Raw genomic sequence first — 25672 nt, forward strand, 5'->3', positions numbered from 1 at the left:
AAACAACATCACAGCAGGTAGCATTTTGAGAGGTAGGTGAAAGTGTGTGTGTGAGAGGGAGAGAAAGAGAGAGGGTAGTGGAGTATGCAAGTATGAGGGTGTGTACATGTGTGTGTTGTGTGTGCGAGAATAAGAGGTGTGTGTGAGAGTGTGCAAGCAAGAGAGAGTGATTGAGAAGCAGACAGACAATACATGCATTTCTAATATCAAAACGTTGGAGACAAAACATAATATTACATCCAACCTTAAACACATTCCCAGCCAACCACGTATATACGTTATTGGGAGCCAGCGCTTGACGGCCAAAAATGTATATATATATTTTTGACCCGTTTTTTTCTTTTATTAGATTTTAATATTCTATTCAATGTCAATGTATTCAATGTATTTTGCCTGGAAAAGGCATATTGGGACTCCGAAGGTGCAGTACCGGCCAAATCCTGGTAGTGGCCCTGTCTCGAGAATGCAGTAACCCCTGTTGCAGACCGGGTGCCACACTGAAAACGCTCAGGGTGGACTTTTTTACTAACGTGAACCTATGGCTTCACTGGATCGCATTGAATAGCCCTCAGGACCCCCGACTACCACGCTGTGGTGGGTTATATCATGGGCCAAATGGACATATGATCAACCAGATGGCAATCAAATAATTGGAATATTCTTTTTGGAATCCTACCGGCCACAGGTAAGGACAATTTAACGTCAATTTCAGCTTGATCGTGCAAGGATTTCATAGCCATCCCCCTGCTCAGCCTATGTTGTGGTAATAACAAATGCCGTTATTGGCAATCAATTAATCACAAACGACCCCCCCCCCCCCTTTCACGCGTTAATGATGGAACATAATACCGATCATATGCATTTGGATCTTTAACTCTAGCGTGTGTATGGACGAAACGCCAATGGATTTAACTTTAGTAGCGTTGCGCCTTATAAATAGCCTCACAGGAATTATCCCAGATCATTCCGAAATAACACTCATATTCACCACGGTACAGGAACGTATTGATGGAAACATTTTTCTTTATGGCATATTGAACGGAAGGTTCATATACTGTCAATCGACAATGATATTGGATCCATAGCTATAATATAAAATATAGATTTAGCTCTACAAACAACGTGATGCACAGTGAAAGTTTGTAATGTCAAGCTGGCGTTCCAGCCACATTCCAGCCACATTCCAATGGCCATGAATGTGTTAAACCTACACGGGTCATGAAAGTGAAGTTGACCAGAATACGCCCAACACATTTCTGGCATTAGTCCTCGTCCTCATCCACATGTATGGCTGCAGCAGAGGCGCAGTTCTTTTTTTTTTAATCTTTTTTCCCCTCCTTTTTCCTCCGATTTTCTCCCATCCCAATGTTAGTCGTTATGCCAATTCCCAATCCCCTTCCTGGTCGCTGCGCACTTACCCCCCACAGTTGGTCTGGGAGAGTGGAGGCTAGCACGTGCTTCCTCCGACACACGTCTAGCCAATCAACCGCTTCTTTTCACCTGGCAGCGCGGACTCTCACTGAGAGGGTGTAACGTGTGGAAGGATCACACTATCCCACTTAGATCCTATCCGCGCTTAGCAGGCGCCCCGACCGAACTGTAGGAGTCGCTGTTTACAACGACCCAGACACACCCCGCCAGCTTCTCCCACCCTCTAATACTGCCAATTGTATTAGTGTGAACGGCCAGCCAAGCTGGTGACAACCCCGGAGCTGTGAGCTGGACTCGAACAGGTGAATCCAGCGTCTCCGGGGTTGGTGACGAACGCAATCTCCGCTACGCCACCTAACCGCCCTCAGAGGCGCAGTTCTAATGGTCATAAAGAGATTGAGTAGTGGAGCATGAATATGGTGGTTCCCCTCACATTTAATCTCAATGCCCTCTAATCCTACCTGAAAAAGACTTGAACCGTAGTAAGAGTACAAGCTAACAAGTCAAGAAGAGGGGGTTACAGGTGACGTGGCTGACTAGCAAGCAGATCAATCCGTCACAATCTTACATGCAGGCAGCCTGCCGCATCAGAACCACGGAGCGCTACACAATGCTATGACGCGTCCACTAATGTGCGGGTGATTATTGACTCAGAATTGTACTATGACTTTGTAATCTTCTCACGTTAAGATTACAATCAACTTTATTGCCGGCTGGCTGGTAGGCGTGTTGTTTGGGGGAAGCTGGCTTGGTAGGTATGGTGTTTGGGGGGAGGGGGGGGTAAGCTGGGGGCGTAGGTTTGGGGGGATGGGGGAAGCGGGTTTGGTTGGGGGGGGGGGGGGTTTGGAGCCGTGTGCTGGAGGGCGAGGGGGTCCGTGACTGTTCCTTTGTCTGGGTGTTGGTCAGCCGCCAGGCATCCGAGAGATGTGTGTGTGTGTGTGTGGGGAGGGGGTTCCTCTTTTTGTGGTTTGTGATTACTTGGGAGGCCTTTCTATACTGAAGATGGGCCGTTGGCCGAGAACAGTTTTTCCCCAGCTTATCAGAGTACCGCTGATTGGCAACTCTCCAATATCCCTTCTCCAGTTTATACTGCGCCTGCTAGTAGAGGTTAGTAGAGGTGTGTCTGCACACAGGGAACAAAATAAGCACCCGCTAAACGCCAATGGCGTGTAGATTTCCTCTTTGGCTGGTAAATTACAGAGGCTACTCAGCCACTCTGGCGTGTAAAATAATTGGGAACCATATGAGCATATTAGAGTATTATATCAGGGCTATAAGTGCGAGCATTTCACTCGCATTTGCCTCTAAAAATAGATTTGTGCGAACCGGAAAAATCATTTAGGAGGAATAGGAGCACAGTTTGCGAGTAATCGTCTTGCATAGTGGGCACGTCAACTGCGCAATTGTCATTTCATAATAGAGACGGAGCAGCGTGGATCAGCTCTGCAACAACTCATCTCGAGTCTGCTTCTATGTGCAACGAAAACTCTCGCCAGTTATACCCATGTTGCGCCAAAAACTACTGTAATGTTATCTGCTAACTGAGTACTCCAACTAAGCTAACCTGCTAACGCTAACTACTGCTAACCAGGGAACAAAATAACTGGGCGCCCATCGCCAAATGCGTGTAGATTTAACGTCTGGCGTCTAAAAATAATAGTCTGCCCGCCAGCTGGCGTGTAATTCATATCGATACTCTTATTTTGAAAATCCTGTGCGGGTCTCATTGCCGCCCCAAGCGCAGATCCAGTCATAATATCTGGGCTCCGGCAGCTAGAAACGTTCAGGTTAATATGATACTCTTATTTTGAAAACCCTCTAGCAACTCCGCGAGTCATATGATATCCGCCCAGTCCGTGTTGTTTCTTGAAAACAGAGCAGCGTTGTAAGCAGAGCAGCGTTAACACAGCAGTGCGCCTACCGACGCGAAATAAGTCTGTGATGTTTTTTTTCTTCTCACAACGAGTCCAATGCAGCTACATGCTTTGCACCGTCGCCATTCCTTTATGCCCACATCGCCCGAAATTAACGTTTATGTACCAATCACTACAACGTTAACGTCAGCTAACAAGCTAATCCTGATGATCAGACGAGGCAGAGCCACAGTAAACAGCACTGAGGAAATGGAATGGGGGGGGGGGGGGGGGGCTCTCCCCTTCCCTGTGTGTGTGTGTGTGTGCGTGCGTGCGTTTGGAAAGACGACGGAGTCACTAGTCAGGACTCAGGACAGGAGTATATTATAGTAAACTGAGGATGGACAGATAATGTTGATATTCAAATATAAAAAATGTTGAGAGGAGTGGAAGTTTGAAGACAGACTACAATATGATACGGGGGTGGTGAGTTGAAACACAGTGTGTGTGTGTCCCGACCCCACTTCTATGTTTCAATAAATTATTTGCATTTAAAACTATTAACGCTGACTCATTCCTTCAGTCCACTCAAAATTATGCTAATATTCCTTATGTTGTTTATGATATTAATTGAAAATAGCATATGAGAGTATTATATGTAATAATAACACATGGCGATATACTAAAAAGCTATTTATAATTTTTGGCTAGTAAAAAATCTGCCCGGCTGGTACTTTTAAAAATCTACCAGCCAAATGGCTGGTAAGTCAAAAAGTTAAGTTTGTTCCCTGTCTGCACAGGTTAGTCAGTCCAGACTCACAGCTTTGCAGCTCCTCCATGGCTCTGTCCATCTTTCGTCACAACACAGGCTTGGCCGCTTTTAGCTTTTTGCCCGTTATGTTGGGGTGCGATGAATCATCACGTGGTCAGAGCGCCCCAGAGCAGCGCAGGGGGGCAGAGCAATATGGGCCTTTTGATTGCATGGTAGCAGTTCTCCCCCGTCAGTTGGCATGTGATGCGCTGCATGTATTTGGGGAGCGCTTGATTGAGCCCCCCCCCCCCCCCCCCCCCCCCCCAAATGATGAGGAATTGACCATATTCACACAACGGCCATTTTACTCTCATGTCATTCTCAGGATGGGATTCCTTTCCACCCTGTTCCCACCATGGGTGATGCATCCTGTTGCCATCAGAGGTCATTTGTTAGGGGTGACCTGGTGGCTCATAAACATGATGTTGTGGGTTCAAGGTAGGGCCGCTCGATTATCATAATATATATCACTTTTATTTTGATTGATATTACTCATTGATTTGAGAACATCATACGACGACGACTGAATTTGTTTTACCTTTCTTCTCGACCAAAGGCTGCCTTTCCGTCATCTTCTACAAGTTACCAAAGACGTTTCAAAATAACTTGAGAAACGTCCCGTGGCTCCCTCCTGCCTCTCAACACCAGCTGAAACGACTGTTTGGGAGCGCGCCGCAGTGAAGGAAGAGTGCAATGCGTTTACAACACCAGACGAAATGAGAGCAACGTGACACAATAATCCTTTCATCTCGATTATCTTGTTTTCATGATCGTGGGAAGCCAAATTAAAATTGAAACTCGATGAATCGCCCCGGCCCTAGTTCAAAGTCTCACAACTAATACCGCACGTCATCCCCCATCGCTCACATCTCTCCTGACATGAGGCAGGAATTAAATACAAACAAAATAATCCTAGGGATGTCATGAAATGCAAGGCGAGCCAGTGTCAATAAAGGATGTTTTCAATGGCGTTTTCTAGTTGGCCAAGGCAAGCCCCACTTGATCCTACTTAAGGAGAATGGGGTAATGTGTGCCAGCGCCCTCACATGCAGGTCAGCTGAGCAGGACTCTCATCTTTCAGCCCCGGGTGCCTCGCTAAAAAACAGCCACTGATCACACCACACCACACCCCACAGACACGAGGACAAAGCTCTGGTCGTAAAACAATCCCTTAGTCAACCGTCATCCACTTCAAAGAGTGCAATCAATGAGATGGGTGCCTCGCACACTGTAAGGAGTGTCACGTTGCCATCGTTATGAACAGGTTTACTGTAGATCTGACTGTGTAACTGGTTAGTGGAGCTAAAAGAGGGAAAGGACACTATTCAACAACTCATGCCCATCAAAACGTTTACACATCTAATGCGATAACTTTACTGGTCATGACAATGGGGATATTTCTGCAAGTCTGGAACTACCATCTATCGGAGTATACTGAACGTTTTTAGCTCCTCACCAGCATGCCTCATTTCCCCCGAGTAGAGCATGGGATTAAGGGCTTTCTGCTGTATGGTGAGCAACAACCTGACACCGCAATTTGTAATCCTCACACAGTCGGGTCTCTGATGAATTAATGATGTGGCAAAAATGGAATAGTGAGGAAACGGAGATAAGAAAAAATATATATAAATAAAAAAAGGTACTTCCATGTTTGTCCGACAACAACAAGTATTGGTTCATCTTCAACCAGACAGTACACATATTCAACATGGACTCCAACCCTCCACTATCAACATCATTAACCTACATTATTGCTGCTGTCGCAGGCAATCCTTTAATTCCCCAATGAAACCCATTTAAAAACACAAAGCAAGGATGTATTTCTTAATCCCTGAAAAACAGACTCGTTGAAGATACAATATCAAACTCCATCATGCTTGTCCTCATGTCGTCTATAACCCCCCTAACACGCCTTATAATGCTGTGGAATTAGCAACGTACAGTACATTTGATATATACCGCATTTCACTGTATGCCCTGGTATGCATGTGATAAATAAACCTCTTGAATCTTGATATATATCCAGGGATTTATCCTCTGCGTTTAATCGATCCTATTTAGGAGCAGTTCTAATGTCTAATGTTCTAAGCCGCTAACCGCTGCACCACCATGCCGGATGTTGTGTCAAGTCTACATGAACCTCTAAAGACAACATTTCTACCATTTATATTCTATTAATTTCCCTTTTTGACAATAACCTCTGTAGCCTCCATTAGAGACTCTTTCCACATCAGACACACCTGCCACACCTAACTGAAGCCATGTTTAGGGGACAACAGGCAGAGTTACATTTCTGCAGGAACCAAGAAGAGATTGGACTTTGAGCAAATGCGTCGCTATAATGGCTCCAGAATAATGAAACCTTAAGAATAATAAACTCTGAACTTCTCGTCAACTTCTCGTCTAAAAGTATGTTAACTTTGTGTTATTCCAACGCTAATCCCCATTTTATTTTGAGTTCTCTGGACTACCTTAAAACTTCACTGACCAAAACTGGGGTTTCTGTTGTGGCATCGGTTACACAATGTTAACACAGCTTTCTCCAGTGCAACCAGACAATGCTTGAAAGGCACAATGTTTGCCGTTTATTCAGTAAATATTTGGTTTGAATTTCAAATCGGTCAAATGTTGGGAAGCGCTGCCCGGCATCAACAAGGATAAGATTACACCTTTAGCTCACAGCTGTCACTTTGGTTAGGATTGATGTTGAATGGGTGATGCAATGTATATACTCGAGAGGACTGTAAACATAAAAGAACACGCCAACATTTTGGGAAATTAGCTTATCGTCTTCTCCAGAGAGAGACAAGAAGATAGATACCAGTTTTCTCTCTGTGCGTTCAGTAGAAAGCCATCTGGCTGCATGTTAGCCTAGCTTAGCACAATGAATGGAAGCGGACATGGCCGGTTAGCCTAGGCATTGTCCAACTAACACCTCTCCCGAAGGCTAACCGGCCATGTCCGCTTCCATTCATTGTGCTAAGCTAGGCTAACGTGCAGCCAGATAGCTTTCTACTGAACGCACAGAGAGGAAACTGGTATTTCCCCAAATGTTGTCCTGTTCTTTTAACTTTAAAAGTCCCTTCTCTAAGTGTGACTATTCTCCTTGCACCTCTCAATGTGCACACAGTCTACACCCGCCCCATGCCCTGATTCATTTAAAACATATTTCTCTTTGAGTGCGTGTACAGTCCCACAAAATACATCCATGTCCATGTAGGATAGAAGTAAGATTGAAGGACTAGTCATTGATTGACAGCCTAGGACAGACTGACAGACTCAACGTTTCAATAATCAGACTATAGCCCTTCATTGTTTGTCTTAATGCATCCAAACAAAGACATTAACCATTGGTCTATTGTACAAAAGACAATGGTTTCCTTTTCTCCTCAGAGTTCTACATACTGAGATATTACCGTACTACTCTTTTTGTACTAGGTGTCTTTAGTCTTTTTTTATTCATTCACTTACAGAGTACTTGCTCTTCTTGAGACACAGCATTACTTTCCTCTGGAACTCCGGACGATTCACAAAGTCACGGTCGTTGGCTTTCACCTCCCACCCCGCTTCTGAGGAGAGAAGAAAAAGAGGTAAAAATGAGTCGTTTTGAATGGTTTCATGGCTTTCTGCTCCATTACCGGGAGAGAGTGGAGAGTGACCCACATGGTCACAAGCAGTGTTAATTTTGTCAACGAAAATGATGACTAAATATGGTTGTCAACAAAGCTTTTTCCCCTGACTAAATCTAGACTAAAACAAAAAAGACAAAATCGACTAAAACTGACTAAGACTAAAATGCTCAGATCTGTAGTTGACTAAAACGACTAAGACTAAAATGAAAAATAAATGAAGGTGACTAAATATGATGAAAATGAAAAAGGAGCATTTGACACATGACTAAGACTAAAACTATTGGTTTGATTATGTCTTATGGTGTATATATGGGGAGTGGGGAGAGGGGCGTCTACATGAATCTATGATCCCAATAGAAATAAATGTGAATTTGACTGACTGTAGCGGTACATAGAATTGCATTACAAGAGAATAAAATGCCTTTTTTTTTCATTAACAAAAAAGAAAAAAAGACAAAAATGTCATCCGTTTTCTGCGACTAAATCTAGACTAAAACAAAAAAGACAAAATCGAGACTAAAACTGACTAGGACTAAAATGCTCAGACCTGTAGTTGAGTAAACAAAAAATAAATGAAGGCGACTAAATATGATGAAAACGAAAAAGGAGCATTTGACACATGACTAAGACTAAAACTAAAATAAAAATAGCTGCAAAAATTAACACTGGTCACAAGCACATTGTTTTGCACCGTCCTTAGCCCTCTGAGCCAGAGCTTTTTTTTGTTTGTTTCAAGGCTCCCATCGACTCACCGCTCAGTCTGGGTTCTAAGTCCGGGTGTGGGTCCCCCGGGGCTCCTAGGGGCCGCTCTTCTTCCCCGTCAGAGCTCGGGTCCAGCTCATCGTCCGTCTCGTCGTCACTGTACGGCATGACCTCATCGTCGGGGCCCAGGGACCCCCGCGACTCAGTACGCTCCCTATTCATCGTCACCCCGCCTCAATACCTGGAGAAAGGAAGAGAATGAAAAGAAATACATGAATGGATGGATGGATGAAGACTAATGGCCAGACACACCTCAGCTCACTTCAAAACTAATTGACAGATGGAAAGAATGAATGAATGAATGAATGAATGGCCAGACGACATGTGCGAAGGTTTTGAAAGAGAAGGATGGTGAAAGGAGAGATTGAGAAGAAGAAGGGAGAAGTAAAAGGAGCATGAGATGAGGAGAGGGTGAGAAGAGAGGAGGGTAGAAAAGAAAGAAGAGAAGGGTAGTGGAGAGAGGAAGAGGAGAAAGGGATGACAGAGAGGCGACAAGAAAAAGTAGAGAAGGGACAGAGAGAGAGTGAGGGAGTGGTTTTCAGAAGCTACACGCTAATCCGTATAGACTAGTAGTAAATTAATCCTTGTGTATTAGTATACTGTACCGTGTGTATACCGTTTACTTTTACTCATAGTATATATATATTCAGATTCAAATTCTTTATTGGCTATATTTATTGTAACGTATAATACAACCGACATCTGCACCTTTGTTTACACAGTTTAATTTTCTCATATTTCTATATTCAGATCAAATTATATTGCCTATATTTATGTCTTTCTTGCTATTAACATGCCCATACCTGTACCTCCCCTGCCCCATGCTGCTACAACACCCGAATTTCCCCAAGGATCAATAAAAGGAATATTTTATCTTATCTTATAGGGCCAACAAGGAAATAAAGTAAAGATGACCAGATTGCTCATCTTAAAATTACTGTCTTAACATGATGGACCTAAATTAGATCCAGGCTCATTAAGACGTGTGTGAACGGATGTAATCTGGAGGACCGGCTGACTGCTTTACCGGAAAGAGGCCTACAACCTGTTAGGTCATAGGAAACACAACCCGTTTGCTGTACACACAAGGATAAGTCATTCAGCCGTTTCAGTAATGACGTCATGAACAATGTCAAACAATAGAGTAACATAAAAGGGTTAAAAATAGAAAGACAAGTTGTTAACAAGTGAATTTCCACTCCCCAGTGCTATTCCTCATTGTTTTGTGTGTGTGTCTGTGTGTAGGCGATAACTATGCGAGGAATGTAGACCGTGTTCCTCAATTATCATGATCATCATCATGCAATACGGTAAAGATCATCTTTATACGAGTTTCCAAGGATGGCGTGTTTAAATGCGTGTCAACGCGCTTCAGAAGCAACTAAACTTCAATGGGTGCCGGAGATGGTAGGATCAGGACAAGATTACGTGCTTCGTAAACATGATTCCCAGAGATTATTGTTAAGTCTTCAGCTGCTACTGTTCGACTGCCATTAGGAATGCTACCTATGCTAACAAGCCATCTCCTGCATCAACAGAGAAACATTATTCCTACTGTGGCTGGGCGGTACGGCCAAATGATAATTGTTTTGACTGAACTATGGTATATAGTTCAATGGTATTTTAGTAGGGAATTTTAGTATTTAGTACAATTTGCAATGTGATATTTATTTGTCTTTATTTTACAATTGGCATGGTGCCATTTCACGTTAATTTTTTAGGTTTAATACTGCTACAAGGAAAATTATTTTGATTCACGTAAAAAAATATATAGCATCATATGTATAATATTTTTAGAATAATGTCTATATCGTGGATGATGATGGTATCGTAGTGGAAATAAGAAGTGAAACAGTAGGCCAAAATGTTTATCATCAATCATGGCATCCTCCTGTACAGTGGACGAGGCTCACAGTTATGCCACTGAAATCATCGAAGCTCCAAGCCTAAATCACTGGAATCTTAAAAGTAGTTCCAGTCTGGAGCTCCCAGAGCGAGCCCTCCAGACGTCTACAGAGACCTGGTCACAGAGGCGAAGCCACCGACTGCTGGATAGTCACCTCCTTGCTTGACTAGCTATAAAAAGGTCACCTGGCTGGAACGCTGATTGTCTCCATGGTGACGCAGCTGAAACACTTGTTCAACCTGTAATCGTCACATACAGGACGGCTAATTAAACAATTAATTATGTAAAAGTGCACATAATGCATTGCATGACAGCTCAGCACTTGTTATAGATGTCAGAACTCGGGACGTGAGAAGAACTCAAGACTCTTATCCATGTGCACTCACTGGACTATTTTTTTTTTTTACTTTTTATATTGTATTTTTATTTATATTTTATTTATAGTGTGTATAGATACTGGACTGTAAAGCTCTGCTCCCCGTTACCTTTTTTCAACTGCAAAGTAAAACTTTGTCAACATGTTTTATCTAATCAAATAAAGTTCAGTCTGTTCATCTCACTTCAATCATTTTTATTGCAGAACATGGTATTTTCTCAAGCAGACGGATGTAAACACTGTAATCTGTGTTGCATGTACCTGACAAACTGAACTGTTTGTATTACAGTCATATTCCAACTTAACTGAATGCACATGTGTGTGTGGACTACTGTACTATTACAGGTATTGAAATAAACAATGCAACTTCCTTATACAAAAAAATAATAATTATAAATAATTAAATATCGATACTTGGCATCCCTGTATCGATACAGTATCGCCACGCAAAGTATCAAGATACTTCCCCCCCCCCCCACCACTACTGGACTGTAAAGCTCTGCTCCCCATGATGCTTTTGACACCTGAATTTCCCCAAGGGGATTAATAAAGGTCCGGATCATCTCATCTTTAGAGTTGCCTAAATGAGACTGACTCCTCTCACCGAGAGGTGCAACGACAATAAGAGGCAGCATCAGTCCCATAAACTATCAACACTCTAATTTTACTAATCAATACACCAGAATACTGGAATCGAGGTGTGATAATAACAGGCTTCCGTGTCTTCATTGTTCCATGGTGCCAGACCTGCGTGCCTCTGGGCCTGTTCTAGTAGCCATCGCCCGGGTATGAGATGCGATAACAGGCTGCCATCTCTCTTGCTATCGCATTCTTCCATGGTGCCAGACTTGCGTGCCTCGAGGCCTATTTAACACTCTTTAAACATCTCTCGTCGAATCAAAGTGACATTTGCATGTCGTTTGAACGGGTGTTCACTGAACAGGGAACAGGTGTTGTTCAGCAGTCATCGGTATTTTAGGTAAAGTTAACGATTATGTAAATAGAACTCTTCAAAACCAAGCTAAAAACCCACCTGTTCACACTTGCCTTCACGTAACACGGCCCCGCTCCCAAGTAGCCCACCCCTGACTTTTTTTAAGCCACAGATTCCGTTGTTTTGTTTGGTTGTAGTTTGTTTTGTTTGTTAATTTCAAACACTTCATCCAATTGGACAGAACCTTGCTTCCTTTTTTATCTATTTTATCTTATTTGTTTTTCCTTGTTGTTACTATACACAGATATTCATAATTTCTCTTTTTTTTTTTTTTTATCTTTTATGTATTTTATTATATTTTTTCAATTTTATTTTTTTTATTTTTCCATCCTTTACTTGTACAGTGTCCTTGAGTCTGAGAAAGGCGCTTCTCTCTTAAAATCCAATCTATTATTATTATTATTATTATTATTATTATTAACTCACCCGGATTCCACGCGGGTTCCTAGCATGGGAAATCAAACGTCTACCAGTCAGCCAAAGGGCAAGCCTCCCCTGCCTGGCCAATGGAGATACTAGGTTTACTAGGTTTCAGGCCAATTAGATATATTAGGCTCACGAGGCTTCAGGCCAATAGATATATTAGGCTTACTAGGCTTCAGGCAGGACTACTCTCCTACTCGCGCATATTAATCACAATCTCACACAAAGAGCTGGATCGGTCTGTCGCCATTAAACTTGAAATATGAGCCTGGAGCGTCCTGGATGGGCAGGCCAGCGACTCCTCAGATGTTGGCACCAGTTAACTAGAATAGCTTCTTACCAGCTCAATGTTTAATGAGCAGGAAAAGGTCATTAGGACTGTTAAGGTTCATTAAGCAGGTTAACGGAGAGTCGGAGACCATCCCAGAGTCTACTCGTTATCATGGCCCTAAACAACACTTCTGGGATTCTTTTTCTAACCTTCTCTCCTATTTGTGAAGTCATAAACACAGTGGATGTGTCAGTTGAGATATGTCGACATATTAAACAAAACAGAAAATAAGAGATTCAAGTTTGGTCTCTAGCCCTGGAAACCCATAGCTTGGCCGCACTGTGTAAAACAAGCTAGTAATGTGCATATTGGATTAGATTCATTCAATTGTCATTATACAACACAAGTACAGTGAAACGATACTTTATTATAATTAATTATTATTTATTTACTGTTGTATTGTTCTAAATTGTGAAACGCATGCACTGTAATCGTCAAATCACGTTCCATTTGTACTGCAATATGGTGAATAAAGTAATCTGAATCTGAAAATAAGTTTGGCATCCAACCAGAGTGCAAATCTAACAGTAAAGTGCAATAGTAATATTGCAGGCGATTAAACTGGGTATAAAATATATAAACTACTACTCCTGCTAAAGCCCGGAGAAGCTTAATGTAAATAGTATGCACATATCTACTCCTGCTAAAGCAGGGAGAAGCTAGTAATGTAAATGCACATCTCTACTCTTGCTGAAGCCAGCAGAAGCTAGTAATGTAAATGCATACCGGTATCTCTACTCTTGCTAAAGCCAGGAGAAGCTAGTAATGTAAATATACATCTCTACTCCTGATAAAGCCAGGATAAGCTAGTAATGTAAATACACATCTCTACTCCTGCTAAAGCCAGGAGAAGCTAGTAATGTAAATATACATCTCTACTCCTGCTAAAGCCAGGAGAAGCTAGTAATGTAAATACACATCTCTACTCCTGCTAAAGCCAGGAGAAGCTAGTAATGTAAATGCACATTTGTACTCCTGGCTGGCAAACAAAGATCCATCACTACAGGTAGCCCGAGTAGACGTACCACCATATCAGTTATTTAATTTTGAACCATATCAGTTTGCATACGGCGTCTGAAAAGACTGAAAAGAGGGGGAAACATTTGAACAATTCTGTGAACAAAGCTGCCTTGATTTACACATGTGACCCTCGAACGGTGAGTGTTAAAAGCTACTATAAATATACAGGGGAAAAAAAGAATTCCATTTCTTACTGTAAACACATTAGCCTGAAGGAGTTTAAACTAGTTCCTGGTTCATAATGAGTCATCTGAATGAAAGTCAAGCCCAAGTCATTACTTCTTCATACTGCGTTTACCGTGGCGATGAGCACACAGGTAAACTGATAAATACCTCCAACAGCCTGTCCCAGTAGGAGCTACAAAACAAGGCCAAATCATGTACATGGAGTCAAATTGCAGCTAAAAGGGTGACTTAACCCAACAATGTATCAAAACAAAAGGATATTTTGTTAAAAGTTGACCTCATATGAAATTTTTTTTTTATTATTATTAAGTTAGAATTAACATCTTGAAAAATCATTCATTGGATATGCACTGTTAATTAATGCTTGTATATCTTATCGTGTGTTGTCATGTTTGTTTATATGTCTGTTTAAAAAAAAATACAAAACAAAAAAACAAAAAAAAAAAAAAAAAAAATCTTGAAAAATGTCCATCAATATATTCACCTTGCCAGCCATGTTGGTCAAGTCTGACTAAATTTAAGGTGCCCGTTCAGTTCAATGTTTAAACTTAGCTATGAAAATACCACCTCAAGAACTGAAATAGTCAGACAGAACAACATCAGAACTACAGACTCAGATAGTTTTCATGTTTTGAAATACATGATGGAAGTGAATTAGTCATCAGCTCATTGAAATGTGTTCATACTTAGTAATACACGAAAAAGATGGGCGGCAAAGTGAATAACAACTCTACATAAAAACTGCCCCAAACCTCTCTGCAGCTCTGTCATGCCTCACCACCTGTCTTGAGGAGATAAAGGCATGGATGAATGAACAGCAACTTCCTCCAACTAAACAGCAAAAAAACCAAGGCACTTCTCATTGGCACCCCTCACCAGGTTCAGTCTTCATCCATATCCCATCTCACCTTTGACAGCCAGGTAATCCCCCTCTCCCCCTCAGTCACAAATCTGGGGGTTCGATTTGACCCCAACCTGACCTTCAACATCCACATAAAACACCTCTGCAAGACCTCATTCTAACACCTAAAAAATATATCGAAACTCCGTCCCACTTTAACCCTGTCAGACGCAGAGAAGCTCCATGCCTTCGTCTCCGCAAGACTGGACTACTGTAACGGACTCTTCATCGGGATTCCTGGCATGAGCATCCAAAAGCTGCAATACATCCAGAACAGCGCTGCCAGGATACTGATGAGAGTCCGTAAACTAGGGCTGGGCGATATAACGATAACTATCGCGATATATTTTAATAATCGATATCGGGGGAAAAAATATCGAAATACTTTTTTTTTGTGACCTGCAACAGGGCAGTTTTAAAACCAGAGACAGTGGACAGACTTGTCTTTCTTGCCTGCAACTTAAAGTAATGGCTTTGCTTGTCCAAATGACAATACTGACCAAATTGAGATTTATTTTTCTCTTTTATTTTGTTTGCTTTCTAATGTAAAATACAGTTTGAAACCGTCTGTACACAGTAGGCTATGTGTGCTAGCAGAGCTAGTCTCCAGTCACGAGTCACGGTGCACATGTGTGGTGGGTTTTTCCACCAAAAAAGCAACAAAAGATAGAAAAGAAACTAGCAGAGCCAGAACTGTTCAACTCCCCTGGAGCCACAGCCAGCAGAGAAGCCGGTTTACTTTCGCTTTCAAACCAGCTGCAGCCTGAGAACTGGAGTGTGAGGGGATGTAACACTAAAGATGGCGGCAACGACAAAGAATTGCTGCAAAATAAACATACATCTGTTGTTTAAAAAAAAAAAAAAAAAAAAGTATATATTTTTTATATATTCTATACGTTTTTTTTGTGGTTTTTTTCGTTCGTTATCGATATAGTTATCGCAATATCATTTTTGGCCATATCGCCCAGCCCTACCATAAACATGATCACATAACCCCCATCCTCCACTCACTCCCCGTCTCATCCCGGATCAATTACAAAATCCTGATGCTCACCCATAACTGCATAAACGGACATGCACCCCTCTACCTTCAGGAACTCATCACTACACAATCCTCCACCCGTACCCTCAGATCTGCAGGTAGCCTGCTCCTTCGGGTCCCCAATATCCGGCTCTGCACCATGGGTGACCGAGCCTTCTGCACGGCTGTACCACGCCTGTGGAACAGCCTCCCCATCCAGCTGAGGTCACCACAGAGCCTGGACGCTTTTAAAAAGGCCTTTGACAGTTAGCTTTTTTTCTTTTTTTCTTGTGATATTATAATTTTCTCTCTTGTGCTGTTGTCTTTAATTTTCTGTTTATACTATGTTCTATTCTTATCTTATTCTGCATTTTATTTTTTTTACTAATAATTATTTTATTTGTTTAACTATGTTAAACAAAACAAAACCTGTAGCACTTTGGGATCCCAGCGAACAAAAAGTGCAATACAAATTAAATGTATTATTAATAAGGCGCAGGGCATCCAAGATGAGATATTTCAAGGTAATTATCGCACTTTTGACAAAACAACCAGTTCAAAACCCATTTATCTTAGCTAGCGTAGCTCCTTACTGAAAATGGTTTGGGTCTGTTTCTGTTGTGTCCCCAAGGGACAAGAAGACTAACTATATGTATATTTATATCCATCACATTCACATTAGGGCACTGCATTAGGCTCAAAGGCAAGCATTTCTGCTATTCATAGTATTCCATCACAGACATGTTGGTACGCACACAGGGGGATTGTAATGAAATAACAGGTGATCTTCATTAAATGACAACCGTGGCCAAGGAGCTGTGGTATTGCGTCACAGTGGTTGGCATGACACACCATGACAATACTATATAGGCTCATGGTATTCCCCTGCATGTGCTACACCTGCACAGTAGCCCGGAGAGTCCATTTGCTTTACAATCAGTTTCTATCACAATGAATCACAAACCTTTCCTGGGCGTTCAGCACATTTTAATTCCTAGGTGGCAAACAAAGTCAGACAGAGAGAGACAGAGACACACAAACTCCCACACTCTTTCCAAATCACATCTCTCACCTCAAGGCCTCTCAACATTGAGTCTCACTGACAGCGGGGGAAAATACGGATTCCAAATCTAGTTCCTCATGTTCTGCCTTCTGCACAAGCAGAACCTTGCATCACACTATTTAGTTTTTATCAACTTGCTTGTGAAGCACTTGTGTCAGCTGCCGCTGCCTGGAAATGTGCTATATAAATAAAACTGACTTGACTTGACTTGGAGGTTGGACCCATCTAAACTGAGTACATCCACCTTTACTTTATCAGCAAAGAGCAAAGCATACTGTGATCGTCGACTTGAGTTCACAGTTTAATCACCTTTCATTTGGTTGATACACATGATGTCACACGCATACTTACATAGTATTTCCTATTCACATGTATATGACATGACATGTCAACAACCCACCCCTCTGTAAACAGGGATACAGGTATCACACAACACCCACTCAAACAGAGATTACTTCAACACTGCTAGAGAGAGTAGAGGAGATTTTATATGCTGAATTTAAAGCTTGTATCGCCGCGTCTGAATAATACAATATACTGAATATACATATTTGGGTTAAATACATTTAGTAGTTCTGCGTAAAGATTTCAAAGTATCAGTCCCATCTCTTGAAGCCACGATTCAAGGGAAACGCGGAAGTAGCTTTGCCTTCAGAATAAACAAGGATTGCAAAACTGGCTAAGTGTGGTGTCCCATAATAACCGCCTCCCACACTCGCATCAGAAGTGCCCTGAAGTACTCTGTGCCTCCTCCGCCTCAGCGAACCAGGTACAAGTTTGGACTTGTGTGTAACCACTCAAGAGTTCATTCATACACCACACTACTAGAAACAGAGATTGTGGTTTTGTTTTAAAAATCAGTGGACCAACAATGATTATAGTTCTTCTGGGGAAACCGGATGTCGGCCATTTGTGTCCGACAGGTGGATGTGTTTTTGTGTCAGAAGTGTCAGAATGGAATGTGATGGAATGCGATTCTCTTTCTCCCGACGAGGGCCACTGCTCTAACAGTTGTAACCACACGTCCATCACATACTGTACTCGAGGAACAACCTCACTGTGCCAAATGCATTTGACCTTTATCGATTCATATTCTACCTGAACTTTTATATCAGCCTGGGACACAGAACCGTGCTCTTTGTTCGTCCGAGGGAAGTGCCAGTTGTGAAACTTTATTTTATATTTGATTTATTTATACTTAGTTGTACTTGTTTTTATTGCACATACCACAGACAGTTGATTGTTTATTGTGTATACTGTGTATATTAGGGCTGCAACTAACGATTATTTTGGTAGTCGACTAATCTGTCGATTATTTTTTCGATTAGTCTACTAATATAACGATTATTTCTGTCACACCCTCCATCTCTGCTTCCTGTGGGCGCAGCTCCTTTTCCGGGCTCTTAGCAGACTTCTTAGCTTAACATAACAGACCGACAGTAAGTTTGGGGGAACTAATGGGATAACTGGGGTTGCAACAAAAGTGCAACTAGGGCTAAAAACACAATGAAATAAAATAATAATAATAAATAATATATCCTTCTTAGTAGACTTCTTAGCTTAACATCCCAGGGAACTAATGGGATAACTGGGGATGTTGTTTGCTCCTGACAAGAGTCTCAAAGTCTGGGGTGATGGTAGACAAAGCAACTCTGAGGTCATGCTCAATGTCCATTCTGTTCCTCTGCTTTGTCTTCAGCTGGACCAGAGCTGAGAAGCCACTTTCACAAAGATAGGTAGTTTTTATGATCGACGTCGTCGATTATGTCGACTAATCGTTGCAGCCCTAGTGTATATACACCTGCTCTTTTATTCTGAATTCCAGAATTCCATTGTACTTGTTGCATATGGTAAATAAAAAAATATCTGAATCGGATTAGAGGATCACGAAAAGATGGCAGAGCTTGATATAGGTCAATTAGTTAAATCTTGTTAAGTCTTGTGAGGCTAAAGAATACCGGGATCATACACAGATACTGATAGCGGTATTGGATATCGCTCCGATACCAGGCTAAAATAGAATATCAGTATCGGGGAATTTCCCCAATACTAAAATCTGATACCAAGAAACACCTCTAACAGGCCAGAAATCAAAGCAAAGTGACTTGATATGCTGCATTTCTGACACATTAACACTTTCCAATGGGAGTAAAATGTAATATATCTCAATAATCAAAATGACAAGTCTATACCGTTCATTGAAAGTAATGGATCGGAACTCTGTATCGGCTGATACCCAAAACCCAGGTATCGTTATCGGGACTGAAAAAGTCGGATCATGGGTGCATCCCTACACTTTTCCTTGGGGAAAACACCAGAAACCTCCCAGTGACTCATCTTAGGCCCTGTGGAACAATAATAGAAACTTGACTCATCAACCCTGATGACCAACTATACACTTGGCTGACACACATCAGTTATAACTCCTCACCTCACTATGAATTCTGCTTCTACTGGGACCAGTAAACCCGAGTGGTTTCCTATATTAACGTGTTTTAAATAGACAAGGATTCAGCCCAAAATGTATTTTGTGTTTACCTTCCGTCTGTCCAACCGGAAGTCTGCATGTTGCATATTTTTGTGACTGAAACATTAGCTAGCCATCACGTACAATTAACACTGACTTCAATGCTGAAATCCATTTACTAAATCAGTTGCTCAGTTGCTGAGAAAATAGCGACGATTTCTCAAACCCGAAGTCTTAACTCATTGACAGCCAATAACGAGTAAACTCGTGTTTCGCCGCCAAGCGTTGAGCGCCAATAACGAGTAAACTAGTTTTTAGATCCTTTGATATTTTTCCTTTGATCCCTGTTCTAAACGGTCATCCGGATCACTCTAGGTGTCCCTGGCTCATTTGCCTACGTTGGCATTGCAATGCCGATAGAATCTCACCAGGTGGCAGTATCGCCTACCTTTTGAACTCTTGATAGTCCAGTTCAGACATCATCTGCTTATCCCTTTCAAGACTCGCTCTGAGGGGGAGGAGCTCTTGCAGAGCAATCGCTAGGAGATCTGCTCGCCTCAAAACCTATAGTTTCCCGTAAACATAAGTAATTACATATAAATGAGTAATCGCGATCGGCGATGGGATCATTGGAATTATTCTTTTTGGAGTACCTTGAGGCTAAGGTAAGGTATATTCTATGTCTATTTGACCTAACCTGAAACATGTTTCTGTAATGATCAGTGTCTTATTTTACCGGACCTAAACCAAGCTTTTTCTAACAATCACATCTTCGTGGTAAGACTACCCCCACCCCCCCTTGATGATTTCGTGAAGGCACATAATGTACATGGTATATACCTTTGATTTGAAGTATTTGGGGTTTCAGGGGATCAACCAGAACGATTTGGGCTTATTGCATATAACGCGTCTTATCTTACGATCCATGGGAAAAGACTGGATTCTTTTGGAAATGGGCGATGTTTAGCGTGTAATAAACTACAAACTACAGTGTGTAGAAACACACTTTTTTAAATGTTGGACTAGAAATAGTGTCTGTCAAATGAGCCATACTATTGTCTCTATAGCTATAATATAGAATATACAATAGCTCCCAAAGATCGTGAAATATCGTGAAAATGGTCAAGAAAAGCTGGTGCTAGCCAGTGCAGATGGGGAAAGCTTGTGGCGCTCAAAGAGTTAAAACATGCAAACAGGAAATCTCGATCGCTAAATGCTTTTGAGAAACCGGTCATACCTCGAGACATACGTGGCATTATAATGCGCTAGCTATCATGATTACATAACATCACACACCCCCTCCCCTTTGTTTGTGAAAGAAGCAACAGAGAAATCTATTTCTGTTGTGATCACACTGGACAGCTAACAAAAAGTACAAACTAAACGATTTTAACTTCCAAGGGACAGTAAAAAAAGTTGCTAATAGAATGTAATGAATGAGTCTCCAGTTTTTGTTTACATTTCGCAATGCAACGTGACTCACCCATACTTCTAGAGCTAAATCAACAAATGTACACCTCTACATTATGGATTGCATTCACAACCCCAACTGAAGTCAACATCTCGACACCCAAAGCAATTACAAAACGTATGCAACAACTTGGAACTTGGAAGTACAGGCACATGGACGTCTTTAGTGAGACTCTGTGGCATGGTCGGTCGGCCTCGGCAAACAGGTTTTGGAGCGTCTGGCCCCCGAGGCGTCATCATCAGTAACAAGGAAGAGAGGAGAGGGAGGAGGGGAGAGAGAGAGACCTCCTCCAGAGAAGACAAGAGGAGTACAGAGAATGACATACCTGGCCGTCTGCCTTGAAACCCGAGTAGAGGGAGGATTCTTCCTGACCCAACAGCCAGGGCAAAAGCTGCTCCTTTAATAAAAGGGAAAATACATCCAAAATTAAATACATCCCTCTTTTTTTAGCTATACGTTGACTTAGTCAAGGTTCTGTATTATGTTTTGCATTCGACTCCTATGCAGTGCAAATGTTTTGCGTTTTACGTGCTTTTGTGTGTAATGCTCATGTGATAATTCAGCCATCAGATAATATACCCCCTTCTTTTTAAGTGACTTATACACCACACTAGGGCTGGGCGATTCTTGCTCAAATGTGAATCACGATTTTTCTCTCTAAGAATTGAGATCACGATTCTCTCACACGATTTATTTTCTCAATAAAATCATTTATTGCACTCTCTTAAACAGACAACATAACATATTATTATATCAAAGTGCTTGACTTAAACTTAAACATAACGCATATGAAAGTGCTTGACTTAAAAGTCTCTTGTAACATACAAAATTACTCGCGTCAGAATCGTCATCATTTAAAAAAAAGTATAATAATAATTAATAATTTATAAAAATTATAATAATCGTCATAATTTAGAAATGAGATTGCATAGGTCTATGAATCGAGATAGCACACACTGCTGCTACTTACACTGTAGAGTAATTTCTTATTTTTTTTTATTCTGCTTTGAAAAATATATATATATACCTTGTGTTGTACTATATACTAACATACACTCGACACTGCAGCACTCAAGTTTGAACACTTTGATGAACATTGTTACTCAGAGTTGTACCCTTCCTGCTGACTTGTTATACAAAACTTGTAAGTCGCTTTGGATAAAAGCGTCAGCTAAATGACTAAATGTAAACGTATTCATTGTATAGTTTGTATAGCATTTCACGTTTTTCTGAATGTATGTACATACAATGTACTGTGACAATAAAATAATCGGAATCTGAAAGGACACCAAGATGGGAGCAAAAAAAAAGCCCCTCAAAAGGGGGTTCAGGAACTGTGATCGGACGTCTGTGAAGTTGAACACAACAAAAAGAGGGTACCTCGGCCAACAGTTCAAGAACTACCACAAAGTCCCTCTGGTCCCTGAAAAACGTCACCTGATCATGGATCTGATGAAGATCTGAGGTCCTGTTTCTATCCGGCATTAATGCCCCTTTTCCACTGCATGGTACCTACTCGACTCGACTCTACTCTACTCAGCCTTTTCGCAGTTTTCGGTTTTCCATTGCCAAAATACCTGGTCCCGAGTACTTTTTGGGTACTTTTTTAGTACCGGCTTTCTCAAGGTTCCAAGCGGGTAGAAGTGGTACCAGAAAAGTGACGTGAAACACTGCAGACCACTGATTGGTCAGAAGAGAGAAGCGTCGCACGTTGGAGCGTCCTGCACAAAACAAAACACTGCCATCTTTATTTAGCCTCTCGTAGGATTTCGTATTTGTTTCCAGCAGGAACAGGTGCAATAAACAAAAAAGGATACATTCACTGTGTATTCTGCCTCATTTATTGATGAAACAAAACCAACATCAACACAATTTACCACCAAGAGCGGAGAGTTTAGTCTCACAAAAAGATAGCTGATTTGTTAAGCTTGTTGTTAGCTTACGTGCTAATGTGATTGCGTTTTACCATGGCTAGCGTACATAGCGTGATCAATATAACTCGCTATCGATTGTTTGTACTAGTAGTAACGTTAATGCTAGTAGAATAGACACAACGTGAGGTAATCATCATCATCCATTTTAAACCGGTTATTACCTAATGCTAACGTTAGTAGAATAGACACGAGAGGTAACGTTAACGTTAGCAGAATAGACACGAGAGGTAACGTTAACGCTAGTAGAATAGACACGAGAGGTAACGTTAACGTTAGCAGAATAGACACAACGAGAGTCTGGTTAATGTTGTTATTGATTGATTGATTGAAACTGTGTTTACTCTGGCTTGCTCCAAGCCCTCACAGACATAGCTATGCTCACGGAGCTCTCATGCTGTACACCAGCGGCCCCGCCTCCCCACACTGAGACAAACGGAGTACTACCTGCAGTGGAAAACGAACGAAGTACCAGGTACCTAAAGCGAGTAGAGTAGGGTAGAGTCGAGTAGGTACTATGCAATGGAAAAGAGGCATTTAAGATCTGATCTGGACACAGCTCTAAAGTACAGGTAGGAACGCGCCCAAGATACATGGAGGGCACATTGAGATGCAAATTGCGGGATAGGCCTATCAGCATTTGTATACAACTGTCAATCGCTGGAGAGACACATTCTTCTATTGCTTGGAGATACAATTTCATCTTCCAAGCCTTTGGGTCATTAAATTACCAAATGACAGTCATTTGGATGACAGAAAAGTTGTGGAGTCACTCTAAATTAAAAGGGCTTTCACAGTAACATTGTAAATTGTAAAGGAAACATTATTCCCTCTTCTCAGTCCTCAGAATAAACCGAGTAGCATAGAGATGAAGGGGATGGGGTTTCTTCATTGAGCGTTTATTCTCATCATTAGGGCACAAGCATCTCATGTTTTATTATAAATATTAGTTAATTTGCTTGCGTCTTCAGTAAGCCTAATGTAGGTGTGGTTTTAAGTGTTTATTTGCATTATTTGAGCGGGTTGGCGAGATCCGATCACAAGTGGTCACTCGAGACGCATGTGGAGGAGACGCGCGCTAACGCCAGGTGTGAACAGACGTATTTAGAGCAATCAATTTGTGAGCGGATCAGATCCCACATCAGATCTACATGACAGGTGGAAATTGCCTATTAGTGATTGATGAAAACAAATTAAACGCTAACCCTCTTCAATAGAAAATAAAAACTTTTTTGGAGAGCGTGACACTTCTATAGCGGTGTTGTAACCTGAACCTGGGGACCAACAAAGCCCAACCTACGGCCTATCTTAATATTTAATAGTGTCAACAACAGAATTACACTGGCCAGAATGGGTGCTTCCAGGTGAACAACAGTAGTACAATAGCAGCCTCCTTCTAACACCCAAGATGTCTGCCACACAATTTCAATTAGAGGTTAACCGATACCACTTTTTTGCTTGCCAGATACAAGCACCAAGTACCAAGATGAGTAGTTTGCTTGGTATTGATTGACCATTTCTGAACGCAGTACTGTATTCTACTGAAAATTGAGTTGGAAAGCATTCCACTCCAGACAGTTACCTTATCAACTTTCATCTATAAAATTAAAAGGTTAAAATGTTGAAAACTACAACACTGCATTTCCCAAGAGCGTTAGCACAGGTCGCAGGTCACTGGGATGTGTCTATATTCTTCGACGTGATCTGAACAGCGGTAAACTATTACTGCGACCTCGGTATAGCGACCGCGAATGGTAAACTAATTATCTTAACAGAAGTGCGCTGGTAGCGTTACATATGTTGTCTAAAGGGGGACATATGGTACAATTTAAGATTCTAATGATAATCGGCATATAAAGGACAACATAGAGCATCGTTAATTTGTAAGAAACCTCAATGAAAACGGCGCAGGGTGCTATTGTTATGAAAATGTGATAGAATCCTATAAAAATGTGGACGCATTTGGTTTACGTTCCGTTAATCAAATTCCAACAGTCCCGTTGTATTTTCTAATGCAAATGAAAGATAAACATTATTTATTCAAATACCGTTATGCTAGTACTTATTTATTGGAATCTGTGGCCTTTGTATTTTAGCCTGGTATCAGTACTGGTGCAGCTCATATTTAAATATTGTTGTCATGGAAACAGGCTTTGTTTAACGTGTGAACAGTGATGGGAATATTAAACACTAGTGATGCACCGATGTGAAAATTGTGGCCGATACCGATAACCGATATTAATATTGCTGTTCTGGCCGATACCGATATTTACCGATGTCGATATCTCTGTATAGAAAACACTTGATAATCAAATAAAGAGCTATTTTCTTCTGATGTTTCTTCTTGACTTGTTTAAAGAAGAAGTGTACGGCCCACGTGGGGACATTAACGTGTGTTGTCGGGCCTTACAAATCAATTTGATCCATTTATTTTTTTTACTTTTGTAACTTATTTTCAGAAATTAGTTTACTGATATTTTGAAACTATTTAAGACCAAAACATGAAAAAATATATGTAATTTTTTTTTTATATCCCCCCATCTTGATATCGGACCGATACTGAGGTGTAAAAAAAATGACCATATCAGCCGATATTATATCGGCGGCTGATATATCGTGCATCACTATTAAACACTACTGCCAGGGGAAGAGTCAGCTACATATTGCCAAGGAGACCCATCACCTTATGAATCCGGTCATAAAACAAGCATGTTCATGCCTCTTACGGCAGCCATCCTATATACCAATTAAAATAGCATTCAAGTAATGTATTTTAATGGAAAGATGCCTATTCCATCTGCTCCAGTTGCATGACCTCAGCACTTTCCTGGAGGATGGGAGGGGAGAGAGGACAAAATAAGACATGAACGCAGGGCTTTTGCCCTCACAACCAACTATGGGGAATTAAGGCAAACAAACCAAAATGGTCAGTCACAAGTTCACAACAATGCCTGTTCAGTCACAAGTTCACAACCCTGCCTATTCAGTCACAACCATGCCCGTTCAGTCACAACCCTGCCCGTTCAATCACAACCATGCCTGTTCAATCACAACCATGCCTGTTCAATCACAACCATGCCTGTTCAATCACAA

The 25672-nt window shown here is 41.4% G+C and overlaps 1 protein-coding gene across 1 annotated transcript in view; it reads right to left on the minus strand.

Annotated features, from left to right (window-relative positions):
• The window catches only part of atp8b1 (ATPase phospholipid transporting 8B1), a 66320-nt gene that overhangs the window by 35799 nt on the left and 4849 nt on the right, over positions 1-25672 (minus strand). The window contains exons 2-4 of the mRNA XM_084325117.1: positions 20974-21045; positions 8480-8670; positions 7567-7664 (exon numbers count right to left, since the gene is read on the minus strand). Of these exons, the coding sequence (XP_084181243.1) occupies positions 7567-7664; positions 8480-8651 (270 nt within the window). The 5' untranslated portion in view covers positions 8652-8670; positions 20974-21045. The remainder of the gene's footprint in view (positions 1-7566; positions 7665-8479; positions 8671-20973; positions 21046-25672) is intronic.

The sequence above is a fragment of the Notolepis coatsorum genome (genome assembly GCF_963971535.1).
Source record: "Notolepis coatsorum genome assembly, chromosome: 11".
Classification (NCBI taxonomy): domain Eukaryota; kingdom Metazoa; phylum Chordata; class Actinopteri; order Aulopiformes; family Paralepididae; genus Notolepis; species Notolepis coatsorum.